Here is an 11,720-nt window from a genome sequence, read left to right as displayed (position 1 = left end):
CTAGGCAACGTGCGATTGGGAGGCAGGGATGGTAGCAATGCTTGGATACTGGCACACTGGCACCAACCTGCAAAACAATAAAATTACAACATTATTTTGGGAAAATCAAGTGTAGAGAACATAAGTTGACTTTTTCCACTGTATTAATGTGTATGAAACTCATAATAATCTGTTTAAGTTCTAGATATGAATAAAAAAGACTGCGTTTCTGTCAATAGCGCCCATTTTTGCTACTACCCCCTCCTTGATATGTTAAACACCTCCCAACCTAAAATCAACTGAAAGTAATTCATGGAATATTTATAAATGACTTGCATAGCATGTAGCTACAGAAGAAAGATCTACAGTGGAGTAAAAGCTAAATAAAGGTTAAATGTTTCCAGTGCTCACACTTTAAAATACACACTTATAATACCAGCATAGTTTCCATGTTAACCTAAACAGTTTTTTCTTTTGGCCATGAAGCATGCAATTTGATTGAATGCATTTATCTTATATACACAGAGTCTGTAAATGTACACACAGCAAGAAAAACTATTTGAACAATTTACAATGTGTATTCATTCATATGACAGGCTGCAGCGTTGGCGCCCACCTGTGGTGTGTTGCTGCCAGTGTTTCTCAGATCGTCAAGGTCTGTCATTCCCAGCTTCCACCTCTGCCACTTCTTCTTTATCTCTGCCTGCACCTGTGAGCAAATGATGAGTCACAGTAAGACAAAGAAGTGGGCGGTAGGGTTGTAACGATGTGTAAATATACTAAATGGAGATAAATGACATGAAACAAATAGAAGAGGCTAAACATTGTTGGAAAGGCACACACATGCAAACACACCACTTACCTCCTTGTTGAGAAAACAGTAGAGGACGGCTACAAGTAAACCCTGTGTAAAGGGGGAAAACACTTGAATTATTAAGTGAACCAATTGCACAATCAGCATGAAATTATGTTTTCTAGTGCAGCTTTTGTGCAGCTATTTTTAGCCTGGATGAACAAATCCAGACCTTACCTGGAAAGAGCTGAAGAAGAGCTGAAAAAAGAGGATGACATTGCGCAGGATGCCCTCTGTGTGCTCCTCTGTCAACACTGCAAAGACCGCTTCATGGATCCCCAGCAGAGGGATCAGGGTCAGGGTGGACTTGGCCAATCTGGAGACAAAGACACATGAAATAGATTTTGCTTGTTTGTCTATTGGGGAGCTACAGAGATAAAGCAACTTCAAGTGTTGCTTTTAAATCTGATATCTATTCAGTGTTTTGCTCAAAGACACTTCAGCAGGGAAGAGGTTTTGCTTGTTGAGTGTCTGATTTCCGGTTAAGGCAATATACAGATGCCCATAAGTTATGACCAGGAATAAACAAGAAAAGTACCTTTCTCCTTCCAGCAGAGCACCGTTAAAGATAAAGACAACAGTTCTGCTTGGTGGAAATTATTCTTATGAATAAGTCTGTTTGAGCTAGATGGCCATGAGCTTGTATGTGTGTGTGTGTGTGTGTGTGTGTGTGTGTGTGTGTGTACCTCTAAGAATGTAGAATTTGGAGGTCAAAATGATCAGATATTGACATTTTGTTAACAGTAGAGCAATACATAAAGATCAGCTCATTGATATATTGATTTAGTTTGTGTCAGCACAGTTACATTTTATTCAATTTTGTGTTTTAGGTTAATTGTGAGCATCAAAAATGCCTTGTGGTTGACAAGAACACTGAATATAATAAAAAATATAATAAGTATAATACAAATATAATAAAAAATAATATTAAAAATGTACATATAAAATAATAAAAAAGACATATATGTATAAATACAAATATATAAACGAAAACAATTCAAAAAATCACATAATCCAACAATAAAAACAGAGAAGTCTATTACAGTACACAGAGATGCAAAGAAACAAAGAGGAAAAAAGTGAGGCATTAAGCATTCAATTATATTTCTTTGTAGATTTTTTAAACACTTGTTGCTTTAACATACTTTTTTCATTACAGGCATGAATCTAAGCTCTCCTGCCTCTTTGGTCTTTGGCTTAACGCATTTCTAGTTTATTGCATATGTTTAACATCATTATGTGTTTATGAATTGCGTCTTCTCCCTGAAAGTGACAATGACATGCAGTAAAGTACAGTGAACCTTGCAATTACATACTATTACACATACATACAGTAAATATTGACTTTCATAACCGCACCCAGGTCATTTGAAAGCCCTGAAAGCTATCACTCATCCTCTAAGCGCTTTCAGCCACAGATAAGAAGGTTGTTTCAAGATAAGTGTTGACATACGGGCTCTGTGCATTTCCACTAATAACTGAAATAATAATAACCGAAATAACTGGTCTCATTCATAAATCCAAGTCATCTACCTGCCAGTTAGACCTCCTACCTACCCACCTGGTAAAAATCTGCCTACCTGCCTTGTGCGGGTTAATAACTGACATCATTCAATCCTCACTGACTTCTGGTGTTGTTCCATCATCACTAAAGACTGTTGCAATAGCACCAACACTCAAGAAACCTGGCGCCGATCCGAATGATTTCAACAACTTTCGTCCTATCTCAAACCTGCCATTTCTCTTCAAAATACTAGAAAGAACTGTTGCAGCTCAGGTCCACACCCATCTGTCTGACAACAATCTCTATGAACAATTTCAGTCTGGTTTCCATCCCCTCCACAGCACTGAGACAGCCCTAGTGAAAATCACCAATGACCTCATGATGGTATCTGACTCTGGACTACTCTCCATTCTGGTTCTCCTCCACCTGAGCGCAGCTTTCGACACCGTTTCTCTTGACATCCTCCTGGACAGGTTGGCCTCCATTGGAATCACTGACATCCCCACTTTCCCAAACTCTCCGATCCTCTTCTGTCAACCAGCTCTCTGCCCCATCTGCCAACTTAACCAACATGGGGTCAAGAGCCTTCAGCCGATCTGCCCCCTGCCTTTGGAACTCTATCATATCGTCATATTGCAGCTGTATTTTTTTAAATGTTCTCCTTCTCTGCTCAAATGCTTTCTTGATGCTGTTGTGCAACCCACCATCTCCTTATCACCACCCAGTCACATTCATCAATGCATCACTTCATCAATGCATCACTTCATCAATCTCATCAGCCTGATCAGTCTCAGCAGAAGTCACTTTGATGTCAACTGTCTGTGCTCTCTCTCCTCTCTCCCTCTTTTCCCTTTCTCCCTCTTCTCTTTATTTCTCCCTTCTCTCCCTTTCCCTCTCTCTCTTTCCCTTCAACCCCAACCGGTCAAGGTAGATGGCCCCCACCTATAGAGGCCGGTTCCGCCTGAGTTTTAACTTGCCACTGCCAAGTGCTAAAGGCGGAATGTCTCTCCCAATTAATCAAAGAATACGGTCTGGTCTTGCTCCATGTGAAAAGTGCCTCAAGATGACTTTTGTTGTGATTTGGCCCAAGATTGATTGATTGATCAAAGTCATCAGCCGCCACCACCACCAGTATCTGTGGAAGTTTATGTTATTTTTTCCCCCTCAGTGTTTTTTGAGGGGAAGTTGAAATTACATTAAAACTGCCATTCTTTTGTGTCTAACCTGAACTTGTAGTCGGTGTATCTCATCTGATGGGCCTTCAGTTTGGATATAAGGATCTGGATGATGCGTATAAAGATGAAGAAGTTCACCTGAAGAGATAAAAATGAGAGAAATAACAGACTCATCAAACAGGTCGTTCACATCCAAAGATATGGTTCCAAATTTCATTAAATGACAGTTCAGACCATGAACTTAAAGCTGTCAAATTTAGAACACCTTTTAATGAAAGCTTTCAATCAAAGCTGATTTCAACAAACACATCAAACAAATCTGTAGTTAGATGTTTGACCGCTTTTAAATTGGAACTGAGTCTCGACCCCAATCTGTAGACATCTGGCACTATCTAACACTTAACACTGAAATACAACCAGTTCACATTACTGCCACCAAGTTCTCATGGTTGACTGGAAGCTACTATGAGCCACCCATGACTTTTAATCCCCGACTGGCTTCTGAAAGTCAAATGTAACACAGACATGTCCAACCTTGTTATATGTACATGTTCATTTGTGTGTGAGTCTTCTTTTTATATGTTTGTGTGTGTTCATGATTGAATGATTTCAGTGAGCACACGCTGCGGGTCATGTCATGTACCGTACATGTGATGTATCTGCACTATGTCAACCAGTGACCCCCAACACACCCCTGAAGAGGAGCTGTGAGGATGCAGTGCACATATGATGAGAGACATGACATAGAAAACATGTGTTCTCATATTCAATGTGTCTGTTTTATGTGCATGCTGTCTGCATTAATATAGACCAGAGAGTTTAGTAGTCTCTGAAACATCCTGCTATATATATATGTGTGTGTGTGTGTGTGTGTGTGTGTGTGTGTGTGTGTGTGTGTGTGCGTGTGTGTGTGTGTGTGTACGTTACCAGAATGGCCAACAGGATGGGAGTGCGGATTATCCACCAGTGCTCCACGGTCTCGTTCATCTCCCAACACCTACAAACACACAAAAAGTTACCAGTTTATGAGGTGCAGATATGTTTTCCCTCAGATTATTTTCTATATCCAGGCGTTTTTCATCAGGCTTACATCATGGCTACTCAGCATAGAACAACATAATGTAAAATGTGAATCAAGCTGTCAAAGAAGCTAAAATAAAAATGTCTCACCTTGTGTTTTCAAACAGGTAACGTACAATAATCCAAGGAACAACAAATAACACTGGAGTGCCTGACACAAAAAAGAAAACAGACATGTAATATGTAAGTATAGAACGTTCTCAACACTACAACAAATTAATTTAAACATGATGTGTATACATTGCTGTCAATAAATTATTTTATTTTATTTCAATTTTATGTCCATTTCAACTGTGCCGTATGTGGCTACTTTTCTGTGTGTGTGTGTGTGTGTGTGTGTGTGTGTAGTGTAGTGTGTACCCCAGCCTATAAGTAGGTAGCCACAGAAGTAGCGGTTTTCAGGGAACACCATCAGCACCAGCAGATTGTGTAGATACAGGCCCTCCACCAGCAGCCAGTAGTAATTTGCTCCCACGCAGTATTGCATCAGCACCTGAGCCACACGGCAGCTGGACACTTCCTGATGTTTGTGTGTGTGTGTGCGTGTGTGTGTGTGTGTGTGTGTGTGTGTGCATGTGTGTGTGTGGGAAGAGATAAAAGGTCATCAAAATGTCAGGAGTGACACATTTTTGGTGTTAATGCTCAGATTTTTTTCATTGCACTTTACATTAACTCAACTAGTAGTAACATTAGTATCATTAATACTTGCATACTGCATACAGTGTTTACAATATGTACAACTGCACATTCCTGGTCAATAGTTTGTATATTTCATGTCATTCGCTTCAATTTACAATTTAAACCAGTAGTACATTCTCACTTCAATATAATATATTTTACAGATTTTTATTGCAATTTTTTTTCTTTCTCTTCCTATATTATTATGTTATTATTCCCTTTCTTTGCAAACTTACTAAGCAATAAACCAGCTGTATCAGGTTTCACTTTTGTGTCTAAATTGTATTGATTCCATGGTCCTGTCATTTTTACTAGTACCTGACTCTCATTTTATAAATGTTTTTACATGCATTTAATGAATGAAACATGTTTGAAAATACATTCTACAATAATGTTTATGAATGTAATAATGAGTGTCCTTGAAATAATGTGTTTTCTGCATTTTTTTCTTAATCTCTCTCACTGTTTCTTTTGTGTGTGCATGTGGTCTGTCATATGCTACTTTTGGGGATACATTTAAGACTTAGGGGACTTGTCCAATTGAGGACAAAAGCCATGTCCCCAATTGGGGAAAAAAAAGATTTTTGGGTCAGTGGTTAAGGTTAGGGTTAGGATTAGGGTTAGGCAAGTAGTGGTGATGGTTAGAGTGTGTAAGTAAGTCTCCAAAAAATGAATGTAAATCTATGTACTGTCCCCAAAAGTGACCATGAACTGATATTTGTGTGTGTGTTTGTGTGTGTGTGTGTGTGTGTGTGTGCATGTGTCCTACCTGATCACTGAGTACTTCGGAGACATTCCTGTCGTCCCTGAACTCAGGAGTGTCTGTGCTCAGCAGGGCATCTCTGCTCAAGATTGAAACAGCTCGCAGGATGAACGATGCAAACAAGTTGCTGTGGATGTAGTTCCTGGTGCAGTGCAGCTTCCTGCAGACATAACACACACACCACAGCTGTGTCAAACACATTCAATCACACTGCTAAACACATGTCACACAGAGGGTGTAATGTCAGGACAGCCTCTCAGATTTGAGTATGGAAGTGAGTGAATAAACTTGACCTCAAGAAAAAACTCACACATACAAAGAGCGCACACTTGTTTGCAGAGTGAAAATCTGAGGTCTGTTTACTTTCACTTTGCTGCCTCTTTCCTTTTAAGTGCCTGTTGCTTTTTTCACAACATCATTTTAGGCAAGCCAAGAAAAGTTTATGAATAGCACATTTCAACAACAATAAGTGCTTTGCATAAAACATAAAAGGCATCAAGACAGGATATAAAAGCAGCACATGCCAACATAAAAATAGTCTTCATCCGTGATTTGAGAGAACTGAGAGTTGCAGCAGACGTGCAGTCTTCTGGGAGTTTGTGTCAGATATTAGGAGCATAAAAACTGCATGCTGCTTCTCCATGTTTAGTTTGGACTCTGGGGGACAGAAAGCAGACCTATTCCGGACGCCCTGAGAGGTCTGGATGGTTCATATCTGAGCGGCAGATCAGAAACGTATTTTGGCCTTAAACCATTCAGTGCTTTATAAACCAACAGTGGTATTCAGACAGTTATTTGACAGACAGAAAGCCAGTGAAAGGATCTGAGAACTGGCATGATATGATCAATTTTTTTAGTCTTTCTGGCATTCTGATCAACTTTTCAGGGAGACCTGGAAAGACGCTGTTACAGTAGTCGAGTCTACTGAAGATAAATGCATAAGGTATAAATAGACACTGACTGTTCGACTAATCTTATAAAGTTTTGTCAGTGAAGAAGGAGGCAAATTCATGGCACTGGTGGAGAGAAGTTCAGAGGCTACTAACATGGAGGGTTTGTGAGCATGTTAACAGCAGCAAACAAGGCAAGTGTACTATTATTGTTTTTTGGTGATAATGTCAGAGAAGAAGGACTGCTTTGCATTTCTCACTTCCAAATTAAAAATAAAAAGTCTCTCTTTATAAATGTCATAATGAACCAGGAGATTAGTTTTTTCGCTACTTGCAATCAGCTTTTCAACATTCTCTTTTGTCTATTTTAACCAGCATTTTATTTCTCCATGGAAATCTTTTCTTACCAGGGACCAGCTTCACTTTAGTGCGTATAATGGCGTCTTTAACATTTAAAATTTTAGAATTTAAATTACCTTCAAGCTCATTGACTGAGACCCAAGAGAGGGGGTAGTGTGGAAGAGAAAACCAGATTAAATATTTCACTGGTGTTTTCAGTGATGGAACATTACCTCTGTTTGAACATCTGTCTGCACAGAGATGGCACTCTCAAGAAAACACAGGAAGGGTCAGAGCGAGCAGCAACAGTCACCACAATCTTAAGACATTTTCAGACCCTTGGAGTCTTGGACATGATTAAGTCCAGAGTGTGCCCCTTTGTTGTGTGTGGGTACGTCACATGCTGAGTTAGTCCGTAGTTATCAAGAACACAACACAGTTTTTTTTAGTGCTGCTGTCCTGAGGGTTGTCAACATGGACGTTAAAATCACCAATAATGACTACACAGTCCAAGTCAACACAGATAACAGATAGACCAGCATCTTAGGGCTGACCATGAGTGGTAAAACCTTTTTCATAGAATGAATGTCTATTTTAGTTTCTTTAAATGGGAGAAAATGCTTAATCAAACTCTAATAAAATCTAGGTTCACTTGAAAAAGTGTGAGTAGTTAATTTAGGATACAGTATTTAAGATATGTACAGATATACATATACATACTAGTTCTGGAAATGGGTTTGTAAAAACAAACTTTAGGTTAATTAGTTAAAGTTGAAGTTAAACATAGGGCTTTACAGTAAACAGAGTGAAACAAAGACAACCTGATTAAAATTAACTAAAATAATGAGACAGTAAGTTAAGTAAAATATAAAAACCTCACCTGAATAGCAGCAGAATAATCAGAGCCAGGGAAAGACTGGCCAGACTGAGGCAGTATCCCACTGTGTACATTATTCTGAAGAATCTGAAGATCAACATCTGCTTCTCCTGCAGCAAAATGCAACCAAAACACAAGAGTGAATAAATACCGTAGACAACCCCCCCCCCCCCCCCCCCCCCCCCACACACACACACACATGATGAAATCCTTTTATTTTTATTGTGCATCAAGTTTGATTTTTTTTTTAATTTTATTTTGTTTAGGAAGTGGCTAATAGTACGGATTCTTCCATGTCACTAGTCTTTTTATTGTTAGTACAAAATTATTACACATGTGCATTGATACTGATTGTACAAATGTGATCAAATTGAAATTGGAGCTTTTCTTTGCAGACGATACACCAATCCTTCCCATGGTTTGGGTAAAAAATGGTTTCAGCACAAAAAACACTTTGTTAGGGTAAAGGAAAGATCATGGTTTGGGTTAAACAGTAAAATGTGATAAAATGTCACTTAAGTCATAACATTACATAACGGCAAAAAGTTCTACTTAATGTGGAAACCCATTCCATACCAATAGAATAAACTACTATCAGCACAGAAAACCAACAGCTTGTGGACTACTAGTGTAAAATCCCGTTCCATATTGATAGCAAGTAAATTACTGCACTGGCTCCATAGCCATAAGTAATGCCTTTTTTTTAAGGTTTCACTCCCTTCTGCAGTACGTCAACCCAAGATATATTCTGCATGAAGAAGAGAAATACATCAGAATATGTCCGTATAAGCAGTAAGTGGAAACAAACTGTAAAACCTGGGTAAATTTTAAGGTTTATCAGTGATAAATATTTCATTTTTTGTTTTCCACAGTGATGAAAGTTGTTTCATTATGTGTGTGTGTGCATGTACCTCAGCTTCTTGTTGCCTGTTGTCAGCGCTGCACTGGGAATGGTCCCTCCAGGTGGGGCTGGAGTTGCTGGTTGCCCACTGACCATCAGGGCCACATTCCCGCAACACGAAACCATTACGCACTATACAAACACACACAACAGAAGCTGACACACACACCCTTGATCAAATATAGCAGTATAAAAATAAACTGAGAAAAGTGTGTGTGTGTGTGTGTGTGTGTGTGTTTGTGTGTGTACTCATACCTTGGTTGTACCAGGGCAAGAACGAGGGGCAGGGCACCTTGACTGTGGAGTTAGGGTTTCCATATAACCAGCAGGCGTACATGTCAAACGAAGGAGGACAATACACTCCTGAGAGGAGAGGAGAGGAGAGGAGAAGAGAGGAGATGAGAGAAAAGAGGAGAGGAAATTACATTATGTAGTGGATGCAGCAGTTTTTGTCTTAATTCATTTCTATTAAGAAATTTCCAAATTTTAGCTTTGATGTCTGACTAAACTCTGTAAGGACTATATTCAGCTATTTAACATTTATATCCTTTAAAAAAAAAAATTGCCATTAAGGTGACGTTGTGTTGCGTTACCTATGGGCTTGGGCTCTGTCTTCATCCGGAGTTCACATTCATTCCTGTATTGGATCCATTCCTCCAATGTAGCTTTGGCAGTCCTCCCTGACACACACTAAACACACACACACACACACACACACACACACAGTAACACTTATAACACACACAGTGATTTCTTACCATTCCCTATGTGTTGTAGTGCTTGACTCTATTTTCTATGCATGAACAAGTTCAACTGGACTTAATTCAACACAGCACCCTGTGATAAATCCATCTTTTATGAAGTTTAGCATATTACTTATTTATGGACAGTCTATTTAAATCTACTGTAATTTTTGAGGCTGTAGTTAGAGGTAGTGCTGTTAAAGCAGTTAAACACAGACTCAGCAGACAGAGCGAACGGGGACCGTGAGAAGGAACAGCATGAAGCTGAAGAGGGGAAGACTGATGGTGATGGCAAGCCAAGGCACTGTTGTATTTCAGTCTGTTATAAATGAGGATGGACAGAAATTCTTAAAATAAAGCAGGACTGTTCACGATTAGGGGTCATCTTTATGTTCCCACAGCCCTTTGTTCCCATGGCCATGTGTTCCCCAATTTCTAACTTTCCTCCCATCAAAATTAGGCCCTATCTTCCCTCATGGATTTTCCACCAATTTCCCTAATGCACATAACGTATGAAAATGCTTGAAAGACAGGTGAAAATCTTTATTTTACATAGGGCTGAGGGAACATAGGGCTGTTGTAACATAGGGCTGTAGCAACATAGATATCAGGGGACATGGGGCTGGAGCAACATAGGGCTCAGGGAACATGGGGCTGTGGGAACATAGGGCTGTAGCAACATAGGGCTGTAGCAACATAGGGCTCAGGGGACATAGGGCTGTAGCAACATAGGTATCAGGGGACATAGGGCTGTAGCAACATAGGGCTGTGGGAACATATATGGCTGTAGCACCATAGGGCTGTAGCAACATAGGGCTCAGGGAACATAGGGCTGTAGAAACACAGGGCTCAGGGAACATAGGTCTGTGGGAACATAGGGTTGTGGGAACATAGGGCTGTGGGAACATAGGGTTGCGGGAACATAGGGCTGAGGGAACAAAGACACGCTCCCGTGGATTACATTCAGCTAGGTTTAGCTACTAAACTGACAGTATATGTTATACAGGGACATGATTTAAATGAGACATATTATGCATATTTATGTGTCATATTTTAGAGTTATACAGTTCGAAAACATAATTTAACTGTACTGACCCTTTATGCACCCCCTCAGCTCAGCCTCTGTCTGAAAACATCTGTTTTAACACCTGTTTCTTTAAGGCCCCGCCCCCTCTACTCTGTTCTCAAGAGACCACTCAAGAGACTTTCACTAGCCCCAGAGGCTATGTCAACAAAAAATGCAACAAACTATAGCAGGATTTCACTAGTTTTTCCTCATTCTTTACTTGAAATGTCAACTTCTTAAATCTGTACATGTTTGAGCCGAAATCTAATCCAAAATATGTGAGTTGATGATGCATGCCTTAGCAACAACCTTAGCATTTAAAGGCTACGAAATGAACAGCTGTTTATAAGCAAGTATGACAAGCCACCATCAGCTTGTCGGCAAGGTAGAAAAAGAAAAAAGCATAATTATGTCCCCTTTAAAACATCAGAGACTGGGTTGTTTCAGGTTACAAATGTGCTCTCTCTTTCTCATTAAAAATAGGCTGTAAGACTCAAATTTCACCCAAAATTAAAATCACAATGAGTGTAAAGGATGTCAGATAAATCAAAGCATTGTACAATAAGTCTACTCGAGTATTATCAGCAATAAAAACATCACTTGCTCATCATAAGCTGCTGCGTCATCAATTAAATGGCATGTAATGTCTCTCTGGTACATACCACAGTCCTGGACAGGAGGATGAGGATGAGGAATGTGTCAGAAGCCTTCATCACTTAGCGGTATGCCATGGGTGGTCCACTGGGAGATCATCTCAGAGCTTAAGAAGATACAACAGGATTACCAAGGGATCATCAGAGGTCAAGTACAGGAAATCATGGGATAAGTTGAAGATCATTTGTCAGTCCCTTTACAACTCTGCACCTCACTGC

General features: G+C 39.7%; 1 protein-coding gene across 1 annotated transcript; it reads right to left on the bottom strand.

Moving 5' to 3' along the window:
• gipr (gastric inhibitory polypeptide receptor) lies at window positions 1-11,561 on the bottom strand. The gene is made up of 14 exons (XM_053320174.1): window positions 11,511-11,561; window positions 9,633-9,729; window positions 9,295-9,402; window positions 9,050-9,171; window positions 8,142-8,248; window positions 6,039-6,192; window positions 4,952-5,111; window positions 4,682-4,742; window positions 4,439-4,508; window positions 3,561-3,649; window positions 1,010-1,148; window positions 842-883; window positions 552-688; window positions 1-67 (listed from the first exon to the last, which is right to left on the bottom strand). The coding sequence occupies exons 1-14, from the start codon at window positions 11,559-11,561 to the stop codon at window positions 1-3; spliced, it is 1,404 nt and encodes a 467-aa protein (XP_053176149.1).
• Between the last annotated feature and the right edge of the window lie 159 nt (window positions 11,562-11,720).

The sequence above is a fragment of the Scomber japonicus genome, chromosome 6 (genome assembly GCF_027409825.1).
Source record: "Scomber japonicus isolate fScoJap1 chromosome 6, fScoJap1.pri, whole genome shotgun sequence".
NCBI classification, from domain to species: domain Eukaryota; kingdom Metazoa; phylum Chordata; class Actinopteri; order Scombriformes; family Scombridae; genus Scomber; species Scomber japonicus.
This window is presented reverse-complemented; position numbering and strand designations above follow the sequence as displayed.